General features: G+C 42.0%; 1 protein-coding gene across 2 annotated transcripts in view; it reads left to right on the top strand.

The window, feature by feature from the left end:
* The window catches only part of SLC23A2 (solute carrier family 23 member 2), a 138,169-nt gene that overhangs the window by 82,607 nt on the left and 29,094 nt on the right, over nt 1-26,468 (top strand). For both annotated transcript variants that reach the window (XM_027976819.3, XM_012188662.5), the window contains exons 4-8: nt 1,931-2,047; nt 5,401-5,558; nt 20,432-20,520; nt 21,540-21,610; nt 22,592-22,773. In XM_027976819.3, the coding sequence (XP_027832620.1) occupies nt 1,931-2,047; nt 5,401-5,558; nt 20,432-20,520; nt 21,540-21,610; nt 22,592-22,773 (617 nt within the window). The remainder of the gene's footprint in view (nt 1-1,930; nt 2,048-5,400; nt 5,559-20,431; nt 20,521-21,539; nt 21,611-22,591; nt 22,774-26,468) is intronic.

The following is a 26,468-nucleotide window of genomic DNA, read 5'->3' as shown; positions in this document are numbered from 1 at the left end:
TCTGCCACCCCTATGAACAAGTTTTGAAAGACACATATGATATGTTTAAACCCATTTAATAATGCAGACCTGCCAATATCCATTGTTTGAGTGGAACAAAAATTCTTTCAGAAAGGTCATACTCAATTCACATTTGGATTAGATCAAATGTCCGTTTACTTTTGATATTTACCTTTAGGACTTCCCTGGTGACTTAGACGGTAAAGTGTCTGCCTACAATGCGGGAGACCCGGGTCCAATCCCTGGGTCGGGAAGATCTGGAGAAGGAAATGGCGACCCACTCCAGTATTCTTGCCTGGGAAATCCCACGGACAGAGAAGCCTGTTAGGCTACAGTCCATGGGGTCGCAAAGAGTTGGACACGACTGAGCAACTTCACTTCACTTCAGGCTTTCGAAAGTGATGGTGAATTGTGTTACTAATACAACACTCTTTGTTCAAGAGTATTTGGCCAGTGTGTGTTCAAATTCCAGTGTATGAAAAATGGAGTGATAAACAAGGAGTCAGCATCTTTCTCAGAATCTTTTTGTGGATCAGATCCATTGGAAAGTGGAATAGATTGAGCCAGATGTGACCAAGGTTGATCTTTATCTTTTTTGTGGCACATCTTGTAATTTTGTTTCCTCTTAGGCGCTTTATTATTAAAAAACTTAAAAAAAAAAAGCACATCTTGGATTCCGATAAATTATTTGTATGGTTTTAGAAACAGGGTAACGTTAAGGGTATATAGGGGAATCCCCCGAGTTTTCAGTTTGGCTCAGATACTGGATGAGTTCAGAAGTGACACTGAAGCTGATCAGCCATGTCTGGAGTATAACCTGTGGTCTCTGTAAAGATTCTGGTTTATAAAGCATACAATACAACATCTTAAAAAATCTTCAGTAATGGAGGTTGGTGGGGTTATCCTCAACTATAAATACATTTCTAGTCTTTTTTTTTAGCATCTTTAAATTTTTTTTCTTTTTTAAAAATTTATTTTTTAATTAAAGGATAATTGTTTTGCAGAATTGTGTTGGTTTCTTTGAATCATAGAATCTGTATACCTTTGCTCTTTTCACAAACATTTGTGTCTGAGCAGAAGTGTTTTAAAAGAAGGGTGTTTCCTGGGACTTCCTTAGTGGCCCAGTGGTTAAGAATCTGCCAGCCAGTGAAGAGGACATGGGTTTGATCCCTGGTCCAGGAAGATCCCACATGCCGTGGAGCAGCTAAGCCCATGTGCTGCAACTGCTGAGCCCATGCACTGCAGTTACTGAAACCCACATGCTCTAGACCCCGTGCTCTGTGAAAAGAGAAGCCACTGCAATGAGAAGCCTGTGCAATGCAACTCGAGAGTAGCCACCACTTGCTGTAACTAGAGAAAGCCCACATATAGCAACAAAGACCCAGCACAGCCAAAAGTAAAATTTACAAATAAATAAAAGAGAGTGTTTAGGTACAAAAATTTTTTTCCTTGCAGGGATGGGTTGGGATAGGAGGGGCAGATTAGTGCTATTGAAAGTAGTTAGCATTTTATAGTATTTCTTAATTCAGGTTACCACCCAAGGATGGCCTCACTCATGTCGTGGTATTACTTTTGTGGTGCTCATCACTCCTTGGGAGTCATCTCTATCTGCATGCTGGAGAGGTACCCCACTGTTTGGGGAGTACAGCCTCTGGAGCATAGCTGGTGGGCATGAACTCTTGGGGATAGCCAGGTTGATGGCAGATGTGGATACTGAGCCCATTTGAATCCTGAAACTCCTGAGTAACAGTACCCACCGCTGTATGACAGATGTGTATGTGACTCATTTTGAATGACATTCTAACATGCTTTATAAAATTGTTTTTCAGTAACAGCCTGTGCTGTTAACCTTAGACCTTGCTTTTATTTATTTATATATATTTTTAGACCTTGCTGTTATTAAACAACTTCTTTTCTCCCTTGCTCACAGAGCTCCCTTGCTGAGACCTTGGATAGCACTGGCAGTCTAGACCCCCAGAGATCAGATATGATTTACACCATAGAAGATGTTCCACCCTGGTACCTGTGCATATTTCTGGGGTTGCAGGTAAGATGATTCCTTTGGAATGTAACCACCAGCAGATGCTTAAATTGTCTGTCTAGATTATTTAAAATTCAATTTTTATTTTTTACTTATTGACAGCTTTAAATTACTCTTTTAAGGATGATGAATGGTAATTGTTAATATGAATTCCAAAACAGTGAAAGGAAGAAAACAGGAGGAGTACGTTAACCATGGTAGGAAAAAAAGAAAATATTCAGGAAATAAGCAAGAGAAATGACATGGAAGGAAGGGGAAAAGTTCATAGATGTATGGAAAGGGGGAGAAGAGGGAAGAGAATGTAGAGGAATAGAAATAAGAAGGATTAGTGTTCGTCTCTCATTCCTAGTTAACCAATCCATAGTCACTGTCAACTGCCATGAAATATGGGTGACATTAAGAAGTGCTGTGTTGCCGTAAAAAGTAATGCATTTGAGTCAGTTCTGAGGAGGTGGATGAACCTAGAACCTATTATATAGAGTGAAGTGAGTCAGAAAGAGAAAGATAAACATCGTATTCTAACACATATATATGGAATCTAGAAGAATGGTACTGAAGAATTTATTTACAGGGCAGCAATGAAGAAATAGACAGAATAGACTTACGGACATGGGGAGAGGGAAGGAGAGGGTGAGATGTATGGAAAGAGTAACGTCGAAACTTACATTACCGTATGTAAAATAGATAGCCAATGGGAATTTGCTGTATGGCTCAGGAAACTCAAATGGGGGCTCTGTATAAATCTAGAGGGGTGGGATGGGGCAGGAGATGGGAGGGAGGTTCGAAAGGGAGGGGATACATGTATACTTATGGTTGTTTCATGTTGGGATTTGACAGAAAACAACAGAATTCTTTCAAGCAATTATCCTTCAGTAAAAAAGGAAATTTAAAAAAAAAAAAGAAGAAGTGCTGTGTTGGTCAGGACATAAATGTGGAGGCTTCAGTCTTATTTTTAAAGGAAGGCAGGCTTCCCTTGGTAATGTCTGCTTGCAATTTCCAGTGGGAGCAGAGCAAGGAGGCTGCCAAAGAATGGGTAGGAGGGATGGGGCGAGAGGTGACCCAAGCTGGTGCAGGACTTCTGCATCTTTGATATCTGCTCCCCCCTCTCCCCCCAGCCACCACTCCCTTTTCCCACTTATGATCAAAGTGGGGCTTTAGGAGAAAGGGGATGATATGGAATGCTCCTTGCCCAGACACATAGTTCTGGTCTGTGTATGCCTTGGTTTTGAGGTCTTGCTTTGCATTCTTACTTTCTCAAGTTTGAATGATCAGTTCATGCTAAGGAAATGAGTCTCATTACCCAGACAAGTTTATTCACTTGGAGGTGGACTGTACCTGCTGACAGCTGATACTTTGGTTCAATTTCCAGGCCCTTCCCCAATCTTAGGTATTAAAACAGTTGCCAACCTGGACAGAAAGGCATTCTAATAAAGAAGTCGTAACCAAAGGACCTGACTGGTTGGGCACATAATTTCCCTAGGGCTGAATGTCTCAAATGAGGTTCAGGAAGCTCATTTTTTGAAGTGTTTATAGATGTGTCTAGTAGTAGTCTTCCCTTTCAGATAAGATTGGGACACCCTGTATACATCATTCCCTTCTTGACAGTGCAATCTTGTGAGCAGCTCTGGGAAGTCCTGATGGGAATGTTCTGTCCCCTTCACGAAACACCTGTTAGTGTTACACAGTTGATCATTTTGGGCTGCAAGCAGCGTATTTTGGCAAAAATGAGCAGAGATGGGGAACTGTAAGGAAGAAAAGAGGAAATTTGCAGAATGAGCAGGGATGGGGAACTGTTAGGAAGAAAAGAGGAAATTTGCAGAACAGAAGTAAGAACTGAACAGGCAGGCCTCTGGGAGGAAGGGATGTGAGCAGTGAGAGCTGAAATGTCCTGCCCGGCTGTAGGGAATGGGGGAGGGGTCCTAAAGGAGGAGTGGGATCGGCTCTTTCTGGATGATTCCCACAGCTGCTGTGTGAGCCTCAGTTCAGTTCAGTCGCTCAGTCGTGTCCCACTCTTTGCGACCCCATGAATCACAGCACGCCAGGCCTCCCTGTCCATCACCAACTCCCGGAGTTCACTCAGACTCATGTCCATTGAGTCAGTGATGCCATCCAGCCATCTCATCCACTGTCGTGCCCTTCTCCTCCTGCCCCCAATCCCTCCCAGCATCAGAGTCTTTTCCAGTGAGTCAACTCTTCACATGAGGTGGCCAAAGTATTGGAGTTTCAGCTTCAGCATCATTCCCTCCAAGGAAATCTCAGGGCTGATCTCCTTCAGAATGGACTGGTTGGATCTCCTGGCAGTCCAAGGGACTCTCAAGAGTCTTCTCCAACACCACAGTTCAAAAGCATCAATTCTTCAGCACTCAGCCTTCTTCACAGTCCAACTCTCACATCCATTCATGACCACTGGAAAAATCATAGCCTTGACTAGACAGACCTTTGTTGGCAAAATAATGTCTCTGCTTTTGAATATGCTATCTAGGTTGGTCACAACTTTCCTTCCAAGGAGTAAGCATCTTTTAATTTCATGGCTGCAATCACCATCTGCAGTGATTTTGGAGCCCCCCAAAATAAAGTCTGACACTGTTTCCCTGTCTGTTTCCCATGAAGTGATGGGACCGGATGCCATGATCTTTTTTTCTGAATGTTGAGCTTTAAGCCAACTTTTTCACTGTCCTCTTTCATCAAGAGGCTTTTTAGCTCCTCTTCACTTTCTGCCATAAGGGTGGTGTCATCTACGTATCAGAGGTGATTGAGCTTAGTGCTTCCCTGATTACTGTTAAATAATGCCAGATCACAGGAAAAGATGGAAAATCCCTTGTGCAGTGAAGCTTGTAACTCTAATCCCCAGACCTAAAAGAAGTTTTAAAAAAGGATGAATTATCTCAAAACATAATTGTAAAATTCTACATAAAATATTGGCAAATCAAAATCTAACATGACTGACTAGGGTTTGTTTCAAGAATGGTTCAGTGCCACACAATTCATGTTAACAGGTTAGAGGGGAAAGATCTATGGTTTTAGCAATTGGTGCTGAAAAGCAGTTAAAAAAACAAAAATTCTCAGTAAAAATTCTATATATAAAACATTACTGGTATTTGTATTGCGTTTCCTTTGTGCTGGCCCAGATTGCTTCACGTAATAAGTAATAATACCGGTCAGTTAGAAGACAAGAAAATGTAGTAGGAGAAATGCTAGGGAGAAAAAAACAATTTTGCATATGATGAGTGTGTACCTAAAAAAACAAGTTCATGTGTGCTACTTTTTAAAAACAATAGGGGAGTGGGCAAAGTTAGGGTAAAATCAGACAAAATACAAAAAAAGATTAACTTCTCCCCTCTGTCTCACTGTCCCCGCAGCATTATCTGACATGTTTTAGCGGCACCATTGCAGTGCCCTTTCTGCTGGCCGACGCCATGTGTGTGGGATATGACCAGTGGGCCACCAGCCAGCTCATTGGGACCATTTTCTTCTGCGTGGGAATCACGACTTTGCTGCAGACTACTTTTGGATGCAGGTGAGATTGGGGCACTAAATTGGGAATGCTGACGTGCCCGTGAGGCGTTGTGCACATTCACCTAGGGCTGTTTGGAAGGACTGACTGGAGTATGGGGAAGCGTGGCCTACTGGCATTTGCCTTGCCTCTCCCCAGCTCTGTTGTGTTTCTTCTCTAGGTGGGTGGCACCACTTCCTGACCAGTTGTGCAGGCTGGAACTCAGCTCCTTCCATCCCACCAGCTGGCAGGGCAAGTGTTCCCTCTAGTACTCTGTCACTTCCCCCAATTCCTGAAGTTCAGACCTGGACTGTGTTCTGCTAGGTTTCCAGTTGGTTTCCCTGCCTCCAAGGCTACTCTCTGCCCCGCTCTGTGTGCCACCCTGGTGTCATTTTTTCAATGTTTGCATCTTCCTGGGTGCTAGGAGGCTACAGCCCTACTCCCTGTTTAAAAACTGGGATGTGCCCACCCTGTGGGCGTCTCCTTGTTCTCTGTCCCACCGCCCTTCCAGGTATGTCCCTGCGCCCTGCAGTCTCCTTCCGTGCACTCCCCAAGAAATGAGCTCCTCCTCAAGCCCACTGTGCTGTCTTCCCTGTGCTTGTGCTCCCATGCAGCCTTCCAGTCTTGGCTTGTTCCTCTTCTCTCTGAAGCACCCTTGACTTCCCAGTGCCTCCGTTGTTCTCTCTGAATTCCCACACATGCGTCTTGTGTATGTTCTTCTAGTGTGACTCTTATTCCACTTTGTCCTTTTTTGTTTGTGTCTTTTCTTGCTGAATTGTGTTTCCTCAAAGTGCAAAGTGCACTTTGCATCCCCAGGCCCCAGCTTACATGGATATGGAGCTGGCATAGGAAGGAAAAGAACTGTCTTCTTTTACCTTCTCCTGCAGTCTTGCTTTGTCCCCTCCCGTCCCCTTCTTCCACCCTCTTCACATTCAGCCTTTTCCTTTACCCTAGGATGTTGCCCAAGGGGTGGAGCCTGTGGCCACAGGACTAACCTCAGGGCAAGGACAGCAGAGTAAATGTATAAGTTATGTCTCTCCCTGCTAGGGAAGTGGGAGCAAACACAGAGGCCCTGCTAGGGAAGTGGGAGCAAACTCAGAGGGCAATGAAGGCAGCCTGGTAATCATGGACTATATTCAGTGAGTCAGAATCCTCAGAACAACCTTCACTTACAGGGGACAGGAGAATATGGGAAGGACAGTGTTAGGGCATTCTGGTTGGCAGCTTAAGCAATGTCCTCATAAGGACTATGACAGCTCCATAGCAGGTCTGATGACGGAAGGAAGGCTGAAAGGGCTGGCCAGCTCCTGGGGTTCTCAAATCCCCAGCTCCTGCAGGACTGCCTGAAGCCACCATGCTGAGCAGATCCCTTACCTCAGACAGGAGGGTCATCTTAGGGGACCCCTGAGGGAGAGGCAGCGTGTTACTGACCTGTTAGGGGAAGGAGATGTATTTGGACACTCCAGAGAGGACTTGATTAAATTTTTTAGTGCTCAGGTAGTTAAACTTGGCTGACAGTATCTTTCATTCTTTTGTTATAGCATTCAAGATTTTGTGTTTCAAAGCCAGGGTGGTTTAGAAAGTTTTTATTGGCTGACTCAAGGGCCTTACCTTGTACATGGGGAACTGGTTCTCTGGGGAAATACTTGTTTTCTAAACAGCTAGCTCATCAGAGAACTTGTAGCACAAATCATCTATAAATTTAGGCAGTGTCTCTAGTTGAGAATTGTTGGTTGACTTGAAGAGGAAATGAAAGACGTGTTTACTGTGGTATGGCAGGTACCAGGTACAGCTCTGCCCTGGTCTCATATCAGGAAGGCTACACCTGACTCTACTTCCCTCTTTGTGCTAACACAGCAGCACCTTTTTCTTGCCTGGGATCCTTGCCTCGAAGTTCCCATCTAGTAGGGAAAAAGTGAGAAGGCACTTAGTAGCTTGGTTTCCAACTCCTCAAAGCCACAAGCTGTTGTTGATACATTCTTTTAAGTTTTGTCCAGCATATATTTGAGGGCCTGCTGTGTGAAGGCAAGCCCAGATGATGAGGTGTATGAGAGGCATTTCCCTCCCTACTTAATTGGTCACCACCTCTGAGGTTGTTTGTTTGCTGTATCCCATGTCCCCTGTTTGTTTGCAGTATCTCATCTCCCCCCCGCCCCTGCATCTCCCTGTCCTTCACCCTTTTCTGTTAAAACTCTTAACTCCTCTTTTCCCAACTTCCCCTTGTTTCACTGTGCCTGAAGAGGCAGGGCTACCCCTTCCAGCTGAATCACCTCTCAGATTCTTGCCCCCAGGTCTCCTGTGGCTTTTGTAAAAGAAGAGCAGAGATCTCAAGAATGGCCACATACCACACTCCCCTAGTATTTTCAGCAGACCAAGGTTGACACTCAGACCTCAGTAGAGTGGGGACCCACCCCTGGTACTCAGACACCCAGTACTTGTACTCAGAACGGGTCAGGGTTAAGCATCCCTGAGTCTATTCCAGGGATGTCTATTCAGCAGAGTCAGAGCAGCAGCACTGCCAGTGTTGGTTAAAATCAAGTTGTTGACCATTGTAATGATAAAACTGTAATCCCATGGACAGTCAGAATCTACAGTTCCCAATAAAGCGCTAGCTCTTGCCACATGGCAAATGATGGTTTCTTTGCTGTTCGCACATGGGGGAGTAAAATGAGTGCATACGAGGAGTTAGAGAGACCTATGCAGTGTTATAACTCTGGACAGAAGACCTCTCCAGCTCCCAGTTTGCTTTTGTAAAAATAATAGGAGGCTCTTCCTAAGGTGTCCTGTGGATGACATTTGCCGTCATTGTGTGTTTGTAGATTATTATATTATATGCTTCTTTCTAAAATACATTTGAAAAGTGACAAGAGTATGAATAATATAGAAAACCTAATTCTGCTGCTTACTGACATAGACCCTCATCGTCGATTTTAAATTGTCATGTTTACAGACTTGTGCATTTACTTTCTGATCACAAGAGAATCAAACAAACAGATAAAGCAGTTGGGGCGTTGGAAATACAAGGGTGGGACAGCGCAAAAGAAAGGCTGACGTGGCCAAGAGTGGAATTTATTCCCAGTATCACAGCCTTAAGGATTGCAGGTGGCCTCTGCATGTTTGTTGGTGTTAGCAGTTCACACTCATTTCCTTAGGTGGAGAGCTGCAGAAGAAAAAGGTTTTCATGTTCAGCTATTGTCATTTCTAGGGCAGATTTTCAGACTTTTCTAACTGAGTGGTTTGCCGTGTGTGTCTGAGTTCTGTCTGTTTTGTGTGTTTGCCTGACTCCCGTGTAGTACCCAGAACCCCCCTGCACTGAATGTCATGGGTATATGGGACCTAGAGACTAGTGATGGCCTTTATTGTGAGGAAGCCAAAACCATAATTGCAGGTCTAGAGCAGGGGAAGGAAGTGTAACCATTTCCATTCTCTGGGCTCTGGCCAGGTCATCCTTGCTCCACATTTCACATGGGTGTGCTGAAGAGTGGCCTGCTGTTTCTGGAAAGTTGTTTCATTGCATAAAAATAACCAACAGTGATACGGAAAAAGTGAGAGTGAAACAGAGGTGTGCCTTTACAAACCTGAACCATGAGCTTGCAGTGCCAGCTCTATGATACTATGTCAAAAATACTCCTTTGGAGGTCTGTTTTCCATGAGCTGGGCTGGCTAAGGCCACAGAAAATGTGTCTGATGCAGCACGTGCTGCAGACCCTCCTTCCTTCCCTGAACGTCTCCCCTGGCATGAACATGGTTTCCTTTCCTCCAGAGATCATGACTTGTTTTGGAATGGAGATCATGTGTCTCAGCCCCAGTTGTGTGACTTCTATGGCTTCAGTGCTTCCCAGAGCCTCTGCCTGTTGGGGATGGGATGTTTCTGTTACAGCTGCTTCTTTCATCCCCTTCCTTCCATCCAGCCTTTTCCTTCTTCCTTCTTTCCTTTGACTTTGGTCCCCTGCACTTGGCTTTTAACAAGGTCTTTATTGCTCAGTGCCCTTGAGTAAGGTTTCAGCAGTTCTCATTCTGGTTGATTTCAATCCGCCTTCCCCCTTGAGGTCTTTGTAGGAATTAGTGCAAAGCCTTTAAAATCCTATGAGTGGGGGCAAGAGTCAGAGTCTCCCAACCCAGGTGTTAACCAGCCCGCAGCAGCCATGCCTCCCTGGCTTTGGGGAGGACTCAGTCATTGCATCACTTTGGCTGCCATTGTCTTTTCCATCAGAGACCAAGCCTGGCTAGCAGCTCTGAGCTTCCCAGAGTCCCTGCCCTTGACTGCAGGTGTTAGTGCATAGCTGGGGATGAAGGAGAGCCCTCTGGGATGGACTCTGCCCTTTGCACATCATGCTGACCATTTCTGACCTTCCCTAAGGTGTGCAGGTGCTGTGTTTGGGGACCACATCCAGTCTTTTGTTCTAGGTTCCTCTTGGAGTCCTTTCTGTCAGCTTTCCAGAAAAAGACAATATTGCAGGCTGAGAGGCCCTCTCCTTGAGAACCTCTCCTGGCTATAACAGGCCTGCTGGAGAGTCACAGAACTTTCCTTTGGCTGAGAAAAGGTAGGGTTTTGGCTGAGACAGTAGCTAGCACAGCAGCCTGACCTCTAACAGAGTTGTCTGTCCTGAGGTCCCCTGTTTTTCACCTCCTTGGGTTCCAATGCTGGTACATATTGTGTGCTCACTAACTAGGGGGTGGCTCCAGGATACTTCAAGATCTCAAGTCAGAGGCTTTGAACTCTTAACTGTTGTTAATATTTAGAAGAATGGAGAGATGCAGTGCTTAGATTGGGGTATGGGAGACTGGGATTTCCCTCACATTCTTTCTCTGTATATGTATTTCTGCTGGGGTATATATGCAACTTTTTGAATTAATTGAGAGTTGAAGGCAGCATGGTGATGGCTCACTCCTAAATACTCTCCTAGAGATGAGGGTCTCTCGTGTAACTATTTACCGCACCTGATAAATTTGAGTCATATCATCTAATACTCAATCTATGTCTAATTACCCTAGTTGTCCCTAAAATATCTGTTATGGCTATCCTGGCCACCTCTCTGAACCAGGATCCAGTTAAGTTTGTATGGTGCATTTGTTGTGTTTCTGTGGTCTGATACATTTTTCTTCCACATGATCCACTTTTTTTAACGTAATGATTAAAGGTTTTATTTGGCAGGAAGATACGTAATAATTCTAACCATACATAAACATAACAACAATGCTCAAGATATAGAAATCAAGAACTAATAGAACTATAAAAAGAAATAAAGAAATACACTATCATAGTGGAAGATGTCAACCTTTTTGTTTTAAATTGAAGTCTGTTTGACCTATAACACTGTGTCAGTTCAGAGTTGATATTTCTATACATTAAAAAATGATTGCCACAATAAGTCTAGTTACCATTTGTCACCATACAAAACTATTACAGTTTTTATTGACTATAAAATTGTGATTATTTTATTTATTGACTCCTGCTGTATAGTGCATCCTAGGTGACATTTATTCTGTAACTGGAAGTTTATACTTCTTTAACTCCTTCACATCTTTACTCATCCCCTCCACCCTCTACCTCTAATGATCACCAGTTTTTTCTGTATCTATGAATCTATTTTTGTTTTGTTATGTTTGTTCATTTATTTTGATTTTTATGTGTTCATTGATAGATGAATGGATGAAGATGTGGTTTATATATATATACACACAATGGAATACTACTCATCTATAAAAAAGAATGAAACCTTACTATTTGTGACAACATGCATGAACCTAGAGCATGTTATACTAAGTAAATAAGTCAGATAGAGGAAGACAAATATTATATGTTTCTACTTATAGGTAGAATTTAAAAATCAAAATACATGGTCCTCTTTTTAAAGAGTCCAGGGCAGTTGTCTTGTTGAACATCCCATGGTCTGAATATGTCTAATTGTGTTCCTGGGGGTGGTATTTGATTTGTTCCACAATTCTAAACTGGGAGATGGGGCCAAAGGCACGGTTGATTCCAAATGAACATTTTTGCCAGCATTACTGTATAGATGATAGTGAGTGTATCATGTTAAGTAGGTTCTTAATAGCAAGTTGTAGGTTTTTCCTGCCTCCATGTGTAAAAAAAAAAAAATATATATATATATATATATATATACATATATACTATTTAACTCAAAAAATTTTAGGTGGTATATTAAAAACATGGGCATCAGTGAAAAACTGGAGGTCACTACCTTGGAGAAAGAGGGGAGCTTTGCGTGGCTCCCCTCACCAGCTATGTAGTGGGGCTTTGGCTTCAGAGGTGACATCACTCCCATTCCACTGTTTACCAGCTGTCTAGCTTTTTAAAAACATTTATTTGTTTCACTGCCTTGGGGCTTTGTTGCGGCATACAGGCTCTTCATTTCGGAACACAGGATATTTTGTTGTGGCGGGTGCGCTTCTGTAGTTACAGCAAGCGGGCTTAGTTGCTCTGTGGCATGTGGGATCTTAGTTACCCAACCAGGATTCAAACCCACATGCTCTGCATTGGAAGGTGGATTCTTAACCCCTGGATCACCAGGGAAGTCCTCAGCTGTGTGGCTTTGGCTAGTTGACTGGTCTCAAAGTCCCCTCTCTCCTCTCTAAAATGGTAGTAGTATTAAAGTTGTTAGTAAGCATCAAATAAGATAATATCTGGCACCTGTCCACTCTTGCCTGTTGGTGCTTATTATTTTAGTGGCCCCTCAGAAGGGTGTGCAGGTGAGGCAGATAAGGGTGCACCTGCCTTGGGGCACCAAGTCTGGAACTCCAATGGAGCAGCTAGTGCTTGATGACACGGCAGGGGTTGAGTGTGCTCCTTGGCCACACAACCACTGGTGAACTCCTTCAACTCTAGCTTTTCTGAGTGGGCTCCCCCTTCAGTTAGCATGTTGTTTCTCTGCTAATATTTCTGATGCTTCAGATGACTAGGAGACTAAGTCCTCTTATATGTGGGGTTAAAGATTCCCCATATAAAGTAAAAATAAAAATTAAAAATAAATAAATAAAGATTCCCCATAATCTTTTTTTCTTTGACTGTCACATCTCACTTACCCCTTATGTTTCCACGTGTTCTAAAATGCACGTCCTCTTCCTCATGGCCCACTGACTCTCCCATTTATCCTTCCTTTTCAGGCAGGTGGACTGCCTGACAAAAGCTGCACCAGGAGCAGCTGAGCCACAGATAGAGCTTCTCGTCAAATACCCAGAGTGAAGCTCTTTTCTTTTTCTTTTTTAATTTTGTGTTTTTTGTAACTATTTGACATAACTAGTATTTTAAGGAATCATCCACCCCATTTCTCCTCCAAGAAAGACACTGTATAGACAAAAAAAATTTTTTAAGTCAATCTATTGAAGGTAATTGACATAGAGTAAAATTTGCCTTTTTTCCTGTGCATAGATGAATTTTTATTCATGTGTACAGTCACTTAATTACCACCACAGCATTGTCCACATCAAAGAATTCCCTCATGCTTCTCTGTGACTGACTAGATAGTTATGTAATAAGCTTTTGACTTAAAATAGTTAATACTATCATGCTTGAAAAAGAGTCTATCAAAATTGGACCCAGCCAGGCCCCCTAAATTCCTGTGCTCTGTCTGGACAAAGCCTCCTGCTGGGAGAATAGCCAGTTGACTGGTTTCTGTTGAGGTCCCCCAGGAGTGTGTCTAACTGAAAGTGTTAGCTGAGCTAATTCACATACTTTTGATATTTACATATAAGACCAGAATATCATGGACATGAAGATAAACGTTAGACTTGCCTTTAGTTAAGAGTTTTCTTTGAATCAACTCAAAATGGATTAGAAATCCAAATGCAAGAAATGTGAAACCATATAACTATTAGAATAAAACCAGGGTGAATTCCTTTATAACTTGAGTAGGGAAAGAGTTTTAAAATAGGACTCAAACTCAAGAATCAATAAAAGAATGAAAATGTAATGCCATTAACTGTTTAAAAATTTTAAGCTTTGCATTGTAAAAAATATTTTAAAATGGCAAACTGGGGGAAATATTTGTAATACAGGTAAGTTCTAATATCTCTAATTGGGGCTTCCCAGATGGCTCAGTGGCAAAGAATCTGCCTGCCAATGCAGGAGACCCAGGTTCAATCCCTGGGTCAAGAAGATCCCCGTGGAGAAAGAAATGGCAACCCAATCCAGTATTCTTGCCTGGTAAATCCCATGGACAGAGGAGGCTGGCAGGCTACAGTCCATGGGGTCACAAAAGAGTTGGACACAATTTAGCAACTAAACAACAATGTGTCTAATACATTGAACTAATGTGTCTAATACAAAGAACTCTTAACAAAGTTAAAAATATATATATAGAAAAAGCAAAAGACACAAATAGACAATTCTCAAAAAAGCTATATGATGGCCCTTCATCATAGGAAAGGATCAAATTGACTTTATAATAAACATACGAACTAAATCTACTCTGAGACACCATTTGTCTCCTTTGTCAATTGACAAAAAATAATTTTGACAAGCCACTCTGATGGCAAAACTGAGAGAATGGGCATTGTTATACATTGCTCTCAGGAGTGTGTGGCTCAGACAGTATAGAATCAGCCTGCAATACAGGAGACCTAAGTTCGATCCCTGGGTTGGGAAGATTCCTTGGAGAAGGGAATGGCTACCCACTCGAATATTCTTCCCTGGAGAATTCCATGAACAGAGGAGTCTGGTGGGCTACATACAGTCCATGGGGTTTCAAAGAGCTGGACATGACTAACTGACACTTTCACTTTTTCAGAAACTAAATCTACCCTAAGACACAATTTGTCTTGTCAGATTAACAAAAATAATTTTAACAAGCCCCTCTGATGAAAAAACTGTAGGAGAACAGCCACTGTTACGTGCTGCTGTCAGGAATGAAAATAGTTCAGTGCCTATGAGGAAGGGCATTAACAGTATTGAGTGCACATATGCGTTTACCATTCAATCTAACAGTCCTACTTCTAGACATTTACCCTGCAGATATGCTCCCACAAATGCAAAATAAATGCAGAAAGTTTTTTTTATTGCTGTGTAATTTGTAATGACAAAATAGTTAACACAACTTAAATGTCCATATGTAGGAGACTATCATACATCACAGTGAATGCAGCTCTGAGAAAGAATAAAGAAGATCTTCTTGAACTGGTACAGAGTAAGTTGTAAGGATATATTGGAAAAAGCAAGTTGTAAAACAGTGTGTATGTTTGAAGAAATAAGGATAAGTTAGAAATTAATAAAAATGGTTAATAATAAGTGAGATTTGGAGGGTGGAGGTGATAGGAATGGGAGTGACCATATATTTTATGGTTTTATTTTAAAACTATAAAATATTCAACATGTTCAAAACATAAACTCTAAAAAGATGAAGAAAGACAAATTCTAAAATTGAATACAAATAGAAACAAGTGAACCTATGACAAATTGCTGGTCACATGGGAAAAGAATTAATTCATAGACTTTAGAACATAGTACTTTGCACACTCTGAATGAAATATATTCTAAAGGAAAAAAAAAAGAGAAACCTTAAACTTTCACTTTGGTTCAGTTGCTCAGTCCTGTCTGACTCTTTGCGACCCCATGAACCGCAGCACGCCAGGCCTCCCTGTCCATCACCAACTCCCAGAGTCTACCCAAACTCATGTTCATTAGTCGGTGATGCCATCCAGCCATCTCATCCTCTGTCGTCCCCTTCTCCTCCTGCCTTCAATCTTTTCCAGCATCAAGGTCTTTTCAAATGAATCAGCTCTTCGCATCAGGTGGCCAAAGTATTGGAGTTTCAGCTTCAGCCTTAAACTTAGTAGTCTTGTTAGTAGTGACATTGGTATAATTCTGGAACTGTGGTGCTTTGGGCAAATTTGGGACAGTTTATATTAAAAGGAATAGTCATGGAAGTGTGTTATTAAACTGAATAAAAAATGAGTCCATGTGTTTATGATGTTATTTTCTTTTTGGACAAAAAGAAAAGCTCTTTACAAAAGGACACTAAGGGACCTCCCTGGTGGTCCAGTGGCTAAAGCTCCGAGCTCCTAATGCAGGGGGTCTGGGTCCAATCCCTGGTCAGGGAACTAGATCCCACATGCTGTACCTAAGACCTGGCACAGCCAAATAAATAAAAGCATTTAAAAACAATCAAACAAAAACCAAAAGGACACTAATTAATATCAATGGAATGATAAAATTAAAATTATACTTTTTAAGCCACACTGTAAGAATGTTAATAAGCTAGTGAGAATATAATATTTGTACAATTTAAGAATCACCTTATAGATAATTTATTCATTACAAAAGGAAGAGGTACTTTTAAAATGGAGAGTTCCGGTAGTCACTACCCTGACCAAGTTTTCTTACCTCCTGGGACAGCCTGACAGGCCTCCTGATGTGATGCTATAAGAAAGGTATGACACCTGAGCAGTCTTTGCCAAAAGTATTTGAAAGTGAAGGTCGCTCAGTCATGTCCGACTCTTTGTAACCCCATGGACTATACAGTCCATGGAATTCTCCAGGCTGCAATACTTCTCCAGGGGGTCTTCCCAACCCAGGGATCAAACCGAGGTCTTGCGCATTGCAGGCAGATTCTTTACCAGCTGAGCCACCAAGGAAGTCCAAGAATACTGGAGTGGGTAGCCTATCCATTTCTCTAGTGGATCTTCCCCACCCAGGAATCAAACTGGGAGTCTATCCCTTCTCCAGGTGATCTTCACCACCCAGGAATTGAACCGGGCTCTCCTGCATTGCAGGCGATTCTTTACCAGCTGAGCTACCAGAGAAGATATGACACCTGAACAGTCTTTGCCAAAAATGTTTAGCCTGACTCTAAATATGATGCACGATAACCAGCTGCAGTGTAGAAACTGTGATTGGATATAAGCACTTTTATAAACAATTAAGGACTTCTGTGATGGTCTAGTGACAGATTTCACCTTCTGATGCAAGGGGTGCAAGTTTGATCCCTGACTGGATCAAAGGTCCCACATGCCTTTGGCCAAAAAAATCCAAAAAATGTAAAACAGAAGCAGTATTGCAACAAATTCAGTAAAGACTTAAAAAATGGTCCACATTAAAAAAAAATCTTAAAAGAATTTGGGGAATTTAAGTATGGCCTAACTATTAGGCCTTGTTATTAAAATTCATGTCCCCTTTCTTGGGTGTGATTACAGGGCAGGGGGCAATGATGTGGGAGGATTTATTTATTCTTAAGAGATGCCTGCTGAAGTGTTTGGGTAGAGGACTGCAAGCCCACAAGCTCCTTTTCAGCAGTCCAGCAGATACATACATACATGTAGGTGTAGTAAACAGTACGGAAATATTTCCAATTAAGAAAAGAATGTTCTCTGAGACATTGTATTTTGCTTTTCTTAAGGCCAAACTTGCAGTTGTGCTGCAGTTTAGATTCAAGTAAATGTTTACTTGGTGATGAAAGTTTTTGTTACCAACTTGATTACTTTCTTGGTAGATGGAGGAAGCCAGGCACAGAGTATATTCTCTGGGCTGTTGAATTATGTGTTTGCTTTATTCATTTTCATTAAATGGTTTAGTTCTAGGCAGATGCATTTCATCCCTTCTTGGCGCTGCTTGTGGGACTGTTTCCTTTTAAACTTTTTGATACCTTTTCCTTGATGGCACCGTGGAGGACTGCCAGCCTCTGGGGCATGGGAGAGTTACCTGATTTTATCTTGAAAATCCATGCACATTCAACACTCTACTCTCTCTACCCAGTGCCTTTAATCTTAACAAATTTCTCCCCCAAATTTGCAGTTAAAATCAACATGGCAGAAAGACATAACCTCTTATTTCTAGTCTAATAAAATTCCTCTCGAAAGACATTTGTCAATAACACCTTTAATTCATTAATTACTAAGCGAAAGTTAGTCTGGGGGTCCAGTGATGGGTAAGCAGGCTCAGTTCCTACTGTCAGGGCGATACCACCCCCTTGGGGAGATGAGCAGGTTAGCAGTAGGGAGCTCTTCAACACAGAGGCTTCAGTGCTGTGAAGGGAGCTGTAGAGGCCGAAACCTGACATGAGCAGGCTGGTCATCTGAACGGCCACCACAGGATGGGTGGAGTCAGTGAAACAAGGACCGCTAACCAGAGCTATGTCACAGCCTCTTGGAATGCCTTGAGAATAGTTTTGGAGTTAAGGTCAACTTTTGCGTTTTCCTCCCAGAAGTGATCCTTTCAGAGCAAGGTTCTTCACTAGTTTTCCTCTTGTTTACAAGAAGATTGCAAGGCATTTGCTCTTTGATCCCCTCTGACCTTCACCATACCAGTTCCCACCCACAGTAAAGTATCTGCAATTCTTTAAGGATTTCTGGGTCTGCTTTGTGGCTCTCATTTGCATCTGCTCTCCTCTGCCTGGATTATTAACCTCTTGCTTATGGGCCGAAGTACTTCTTGTCCTTTAATAAGATAATAGACTCCCGTGGCATCTTGCACCGTCTCCCTCACTGCCCTTCATGTATATCCATGATAGATAATCTCTTTCACACAACAGAAACCCCTAAAGGGCCCAGGGGTGTGCCTGTGTCAAGCAGACACCCAGGAAGTGTTTATCAAGAGACCAAAATGATAAATCCCTTCATCTGGCATAGGTTGTCTTTGTTGCCTAGTGCATCAGCCTCACCCAGAAGTAATTATTCAAAATGCAGATTCAGAGACTCCACCTGAGACTCTGATTAACTTGGACTGAGTGAGATGAAGAAATGTTCATTTTTAACCAGCGCCGCCCCCCACCCCACCCCAGGGAATCATGAAGCAGTTCCCCGGCAACTTGGGGAGTAACTTGTAGAAATCATGGCCAGAATGTCCTAAGTAGGGGAGTGCATTATAGATCCTTAGTAGAGCCAAGAATAGTTCCTGGAGGAGATGGTATTTTCTGTGTCCTTTAAATATTGAATAGAAATGGAGCTTTAGAAATGAATTGATAACTGAAGAGATAAGCAAAGGCTCGGAGGTAAGAACATAGACTACTTGCCTGGAGTGCAAGTGTGTGACATGATGGGTGAGAGGCTAGACTGGGAAATGGATTCAGGTCACCTGGATGCTCAAGAAGAAATGAGGCACTTCCAGCAGAGTTTTGAACAAAGTAAGAACTTGTGTGGGGCTTGTTAGGTTCTTTTTCTCTCCTGGGGCTACAAAATCTGCTCAGATTTTCTTAATGACATCTGCTACTGCTGCTGAGTCACTTCAGTCGTGTCCAACTCTGAGCGACCCCATAGACGGCAGCCCACCAGGCTCCCCCGTCCCTGGGATTCTCCAGGCAAGAACACTGGAGTGGGTTGCCATTTCCTTCTCCAATGCATGAAAGTGAAAAGTGAAAGTGAAGTCGCTCAGCTTAATGACATCTAGTTAACACTATTTGTTAACTTATAAAATGTCTACTAAAAAATAAATTCTACATTTTTGGGGTATCTTCACATATTTAAGATATACTTTCCCTGTAGTCAAGGTTAGCAATTTTATTTTTTCTGTAGTGTGTTAACCAGTGAATATTTTAGGCTTTGTGTTCCCTGTTGTAACTATTCAGCTCTACCCATTGAAGCATAAAAGTAGGCGCAGACAGCTCCTGAATGAGTAAGGGTAGCGGCTGTGTCCCAGTGAAACTTTACTCGTAAAAACAGGTGGTTTTCCAACTCCTCGTGTAAAGAAAAGCACAGTTTAATTTGTTTCATTTCCAGTCATCAGTACAGAATAAAAGAGCAGACAGTCCCGTCTGCTTGGAGATCCCAGGGATCTGAAGTTTAGGTGATTGAATGGGGGAAGAGCCTCAGCTACCTCAGAATAGTGTGTACCAGCTCTGTATTTGTAAAGCGGTTCTATGTCCTTCAGCCAGAGGCACTGTTTCTCAATCCAGTTACTATGTCACTCAGGGCGAGGACGAACTGTCAGCTCAGAGGAGAGCCTGGCTGGGTTCCTATCCTACTGGCCAGGACACTGATTCAAGGCTGCTTAGGAGTATTTTAAGAATGATCTAGATATCTGAAAGTTCCAAACCCTGCAAACCAAAGGGCTAGTTTCATATTTTATCCTCAAAATAATGTTAAAGATAATGATTGAGTTCCTGTGTTAGCCCATTAGAACCACTTTAATACAACTCCAGTGGAAAATACTCTATTATACTCTAATAATAAAGAACAAAATCTTTTGAATTTGAGTAGCACCAGTGTTCATAAAATCAATATGAATTATCTAGAACGTAATTGAATGATGGTATCTGAGGATCTCTGCATTTAGTTTGACAATGTAGGCAGGATATTTAAAAGAATCTACAAGTTTTCTGGGTCCTTTAGAAATAAGGGTACAAGCGCTTTTTTTGAGTATTTTTTATGATTAAACAGAATATTTTATCTACTGTTGGTTTGTAACTTACAGTTTTCCTTTTTCTCAATAGATAGACAACTAACGTAATCTTAATGCTTATCCCCAGTGATTCATGGCAGTTTTTGACTTACAAAATGGAACGACAGGGGGAGATAGGTTTTCTCCCATGATAACCAATAAGAATTTGAAAGGGAGGAGGATGGTAAAATAGAGGAGGTACATTGGTGTTTAATAAGGAGCTCGCAAGCTCAGCAGGACAGAGACACCCAAATGCCTGCGTTCCCCCCACCAAGGGGAAAGGTGGTAATGTCAGGGGCTGGTGTTGGGGTGCTGGCCCTGACTACAGAGCTCCCCTAGAACCTACCCTGGGGCTCCCTGGGGAGAGAGCATTAGGAGGGGAGAACGGAGAAGCCAGCATCCCTGGCTGCATGGCCGAGGATATCTTTGCAGACTGGGGCTTTTTTTCCAGGTGTGCCTGCATTTACTCATGTGCTGTTTGTCTGTGGAAAAGACTGTTAAGCTGTCAAATAGTGAACTACCTCGGTAGTTCCTGATGCCGTGATCATGGTTTTGGTCTCGTTTCTTTTAGGTTACCCCTGTTTCAGGCCAGTGCTTTTGCATTTCTGGCCCCTGCTCGAGCCATCCTGTCTTTAGATAAATGGAAATGTAACACCACAGGTAATTGCAGTTATTTCCACATATGTCATTGGGGTCCTTTAATGCAGGTGATAGAAGGGAGGCCTGGATGTGCTGCCCCCAGCAGTGATAAATCCTTTCTGGAATCAGGCACAGAACACACAACCAACAAAACAGCTTAGAATACTCCAATCTGTGGATCGTTTTTCTGTCTCTCTCTGTATCCACTCATTCATCCCTACCCCTAGAGCAAGGACGGACCAGGAAAGGACCTCATTCCTCTGTGCTAATGAAATTGATAAATATGGAAACAGAATAGAAAAATATTTGTGCTGTTTTTCTGCCTCTTTCTTTCAGTGGATTTTATGAACCACCAGTAGTCACTCTCTTTGCTGCATCAGCATCCTTTCTCTGAAACATCTTTGCTTTTTAAGGATCTGGCTGCTTTGGTTTTCTGCAAATAACTTTCATTCCACCTGCTGTCCTTCTCATAGTGATTGCAAAGATCCTTAAATAACCCTTAAGGTCAGGAAGAGATCAGATAGGGGATTTGAGGAAAGCAGACAGACCTATTGTACTCTCAAAATACTGTTAAATTTTTAGGTTCTAGGAGCAGAATTTTCTAGCCCTTATTTCCTTCCTTGCTCCTAGGAGTTACTTTGTGACCACAGATTTGATTTAGGAACAGAAAAAGGGCCTCAGTTTTATCTAGGTTTTTAAAACCTCAGTCAGGCAACCTTGCTGTTGGTCATTTCAATGAGCTGCTTGCAAAGGTTGGTCTTTGTATGAGACTGGAACTAGCAGTGTGTATCATCAGTTCAGTCAGCTTCTGAGAAACCAGGAGCTCTTGTTGGTGAATAAATTTGGCTATATTAGTGATAGGGAATCCACCTTTCAGTATGATATGCTGTACTGTTGTAACTTGAATTTTAGGGTTGGGTATTTATGCAGATATACTTAGAACAGGGAGGAAATTCTTCTTTACAAGAGTAAAATGAATATGTCCCGTCAAACATCAGTGTCACTCCAAGAAAAATTTTGTCTTTGTTTTTGTTTTCAAGATGTTTCGATTGCCAATGGAACAACAGAGCTGTTACACACAGAACACATCTGGTATCCCCGAATACGCGAGGTAAATGATGAGCATTGTCTACTTACGGCTTCTTTGTGTTTCTTCTTATTTTCAGTGTTGGTCATGCCCAGTATATTGCAGTTGCTTACACTAAGCTCTTTTTTTTTTTTCCAGCTACTGATATGTTCATTTGTGCTGTGAAATTCAATTTAGATGACATTGCTATAAAATAAAGCATGTAGAAATGCTTTGTGACACCAGACAGTATTGTTTCTTGCCCTCTTTTCTGTCCTTCTTTCTCTTCCTCCTCTCCTATGCCACCACAGATCTGTCTGCTTACACTCTCCAGCGTAACCAGCTGAGGGACAAGACTCCCTTTGGAGGGAGCCACAGAGTTGATAGGTTGCAAAACTATTTATTCTTGCCTCAGCGTTTGTCTGTGTTGGTTGAAGGAATTAAAGCCATTTGTCTGCTTCAGTGCATTTGAATAGAATAGGGTATGGGAGTCCTTAGATACAAAGAATGACTGACATTTTATCCAGATCTTCCAGAATGTGTAAAACCATTCACCATTAGTTCAGAATTAACACAGATATGACCATTCTGTACAAAAGAAATACACCTTTAGAATTTTTGTCAGTAACACTACCTTTTAAATGTCTTACAGGAGCTTACTTCTTAAAGTCAAGAATCTTTGTACTGCATTGTACCTTTGAGGCTTGTTTTGAATGTCGTGTCTTAAATGGGAATGATAAGACAGTTAGTTACATCTGTCTCGGTCAGTGGAATAGGCAAACTGATTTTGTGTCCAGTGCCCATTTTGGTAATACTCTTACATCAGTTGGGTCATACTTAGGTTTGGTAGGTCCCAGTCATACCCACTGGTATCTTTAGGGTTTCCCAGGAATTTCTCAGCTATGTCATGCCTATTTTATAATAGCTTGATACCTTACAGAATTATCAGTTGTGGTTGCAGGTGACATTTAGAGTGTGTGATTTATAAGCAGCTTGCTCTTACGTCTGTGTCCTCTCTTGCTCCAGATCCAGGGAGCCATCATCATGTCCTCATTGATAGAAGTGGTCATCGGCCTCCTAGGCCTGCCTGGGGCTCTGCTGAAATACATCGGGCCCCTGACCATCACACCCACGGTAGCCCTCATTGGCCTCTCTGGTTTCCAGGCAGCAGGAGAGAGAGCAGGGAAGCACTGGGGCATCGCCATGCTGTAAGTGTTCCAAGACCACTTAGGAGTGGGCAGAAAAAATCTTCCTTCCCAGCACTGAGGGACAGCTTCTCCTTCCTTCCCAGCACTGAGGGACAGCTTCTTTGAATGTTTTGAACATGTATACAGACATTAGGAGATATGTAAGATTAGTCTGATAGTTTGTTTCATGCCAGGGAATTATTAAAGTGCCATGCAGTCGAGGTATCCTAAAGATTGGGAGGGTTGTAAGGTTTTAAACTTTGAGAAAGGAGTAAGATGGTGGTGCCATTAACTCTTGACTTTTGGAGTCTCATACATGGAAATTGAAATACCAAGAAGCTGAATCCTTTAAATGAGACTCAAAAATACTTCCAGACTGGCAGGAGACAGAGCTGTGACCTGCAGTGTTGGCATCAAGGGTGATGTGGCTTTCAGGTCAGACAGCTCTGCATACCTGTCACAAAGCTGTCATTTCTGCCAAAGTCCTGCTGGTCGGTGCCAGTCCTTTCGCACAGTACTTGAAGTGAATTAAATATGTCACTTATCCCTTTTTTCTGTAATGTCAGTAAAGACATTCAGAACTTTATAAGATTGATTGTTAAGAGCCACAGCTTTCTGCGTACCACAGATAGAACCCACAGTCTCTGCATATCTCTGTAGAGCATATGTAAGAGTTGACCACCTCATAGGAAATGATTCTAAGACTCTAGAATTTTAGCAGTCAGATTTCTTGAAAAATTAAGTAACACAAGAGGATTTCTAATTTTTTTGTTTTGTGAAAACGTCTGTAATTATTCAATGAAAAACAGTACTTATTGAGCCTACATATCATGCTTTACATAACTCTGGTTGTATATATTATAAATTAAGGTAGGTACCAGTGTTATCCCTATTTAACAAGTAAAGAAATCCAGGGACAAAGGTACAGTGTTAGTTTTTCAGGGTCACACAGTTAGCCAGGATGCTTTTCAAAACCCAAATAGTCTGACTTGAACTTAATCCGTAACACTTAATTCTGACTCTCTGTGTTAGAATGTGGTTCACAAATAAAGTGAATCCTTACATAATTGTAATCCATATATCATTATAAATTAAAGTATAAGAAAATATCCAGTTTTGTTCTTAGTTTTCTCATTGCAGCAAAGGTTGTCAATATTTCCATATCAGGATGGGTGTGTTGAAGGCACGTGAGAATGTTCACTCAGTGAAATGCAGTAGGTTCCAAAAAGGAGAAATTGTGTTTACTGTCTTGCTGTAAACTTTAGGTACCAATAACAAAACCCCCAAACCACTTAGAAGCAAGAGAATACCATTATAAATAACTCAGAAAAGAACTCCAAACTTTACAATTGACAACAATTTAGAAAATGATGATAACAGGACTAGTTTCACACTTATTGAACAGTCAGTTCTCAAGAAGAGTCAAATAAAAATGAAGAGCTTATCTTCAGAAATGAGAAAAACAGGATGAAAAATGAGCACAGTTAAAGCAGGGGAAAACATTGGTAGAGATAAAAAAATATGCTAGCAAAGTAATGCTTAAGATCCTTCAACCTAGTCTTTAATGGTATGTGAACTGAGAGCTTCCAGATGTACAAGCTGGATTTAGAAAAGGCAGAGGAACCAGAGATCAAATTGCCAGCATCCACTGGGTCATAGGAAAAGTTAGAGAATTCCGGAAAATACCTGCTTCATTGACTATGTTAAAGTCCTTGACCGTGTAGATCACAACAAACTGTGGAAAATTCTTAAAGAGACGGAAATACCAGACCTCCTTACCGGCTACTTGCCTCCTGCAAAACCTGTTTGCAGATCAAGAAGCAACAGTTAGAACTGGACATGGAAAAATGGACTGGTTCAAAATTGGGAAAGCAGTACGTCGAGGCTTATTTAAAATCACCCTGCTTTTTAAAAAGCAGAGATGTTACTTTGCCTACAAAGGTCTGTATAATCAAAACTATGGTTTTTCCAGTAGTCATGAACACATGTGGGAGCTAGACATAAAAAAAAGGCTGAATGCTGAAGAACTGATGCTTTTGAACTATGGTGCTGGAGAAGACGCTTGAGAGCCCCTTGGACTGTAGGAGATCCTAAAGGAAGTCAACCCTGAATATCATTTGGAAGAATGACGCTGAAGCTGAAGGTCCAACACTTTGGTCACCTGATAAGAAGAGCTGGCTCATTGGAAAAGGCCCTGATGCTGGGAAAGATTGAAGGCAGGAGGAGAAGGGGACGACAGAGGATGAGCTGGTTGGATGGCATCATCGACTCAGTGGACGTGAGTTTGAGCAAACTCTGGGAGATGATGAGGGATAGGGAGGCATGGCATGCTGCATTCCATGGAGATGCAAAGAGTCAGACACAACTGAGCAACTGAACAACAAAATAAAAAATAGGAAACAAATAGAAGTGATGCGTGCCAAAGCTTGTTTTTTGGAAAATGGCAAACATATAGACAGACTTCGGGCAGGGCTAATTAAGGTAAGAAGGGAATGCACACACAAAGCAGTGATAAGACTTAGCTCTAGGGAGGATGAGTTAGATCTAGGTTTTTATATATATATATATGTATTATATATATATGTATTATATATGTATGTATATATATTATATATATGTGTATATATATATATATATAATAGGTGGTTTTCCAGCTGCTTTTTTGGTAAATAATCAAAACTGACCCCTTCTCCCCCAGACCTCTGGATGTTGGGGCTCCTTAGAACTTGGTCCTGGGCCTCCTTCTATCTCCATTCTCTTCCTCTGGGGTATCTCATCGAGTTCATGGCATCAGCAGACATGCATTTTGCTGGTGGGCTCCACATGAACCTGTAACGTGGACCTCTAAACTCAAGACTTTCAGATCGAACCCCTGACTTCTGTCCATTTGCTGTTACACAAGACACCTCAGACGTTAAAGTAAAGGAAGAAAACTCCAGCTTCTGACTCCCTCCTTCCCCTTAAACCATTTCCTTCTGAGGTCATCCTTGCAGTAGCACAGCCGCAGGTGCAGTGGTAGCACAGGTGCCTAAGCCAGAGCCCTGCAGTGATCCTTTTTTCTTCACTTCCTCATTCACCATGCACAACCCATCACTCTCTCCTACCTCCAGAAAAAAGTCCTGATTCTATCCTTGGTCATCATTGCCACAGCACTCAGCCATCACTTCGAAGCTGGTCTCCGGTTTATTTTTTTCTCCCTTACTGTGCATTGTCAGTCCTATAAAATGCTTAATCATTATCTCTTCAAGACTTTCTCTTCTGTCCCCAGTTCTTGCTGGATTCTAGAATCTTTTAGGTCTTCCTGTCATCACGATGTCTGAAACCTTGCCTGCTACTCTTTGGTGGTCTGTTTACATCTCAGGCTTGGCACTCCGGGCTGTTTTACTTTGCAATCTTGGGTGTTCATGGGAAATAATCTTGAATTATTTCACAGGTGCCCCCCCACTTCCATCCCTGCTTATCTCTCTTTTTCTGGAACTTCTAGGATGTTGGTCCTCCCAAAGTTGTCCTCTTACTTTCCTCATCTGTTTTTCATCTCTTTGTTTTTTCCCTCTGTTCCTAGGACTTTTCCTCAGCTTTATCTGTGACTCCTTCTCTTGAGGGTTTTTTTTTTTTTTTTTCTGTCCTGTTTTTTATTTTCCAGAGCTCTTCTTTTGTGCTTGGATGTTAGCTCTGTGAGGGCAGGACCTCAGCTCTATATTAATCACCACGGCACT

Source organism: Ovis aries, chromosome 13 (genome assembly GCF_016772045.2).
Source record: "Ovis aries strain OAR_USU_Benz2616 breed Rambouillet chromosome 13, ARS-UI_Ramb_v3.0, whole genome shotgun sequence".
Lineage (NCBI taxonomy): Eukaryota > Metazoa > Chordata > Mammalia > Artiodactyla > Bovidae > Ovis > Ovis aries.
The sequence above is the reverse complement of the archived record's forward strand: the minus strand, read 5'-3'. Positions and strand labels throughout refer to the sequence as shown.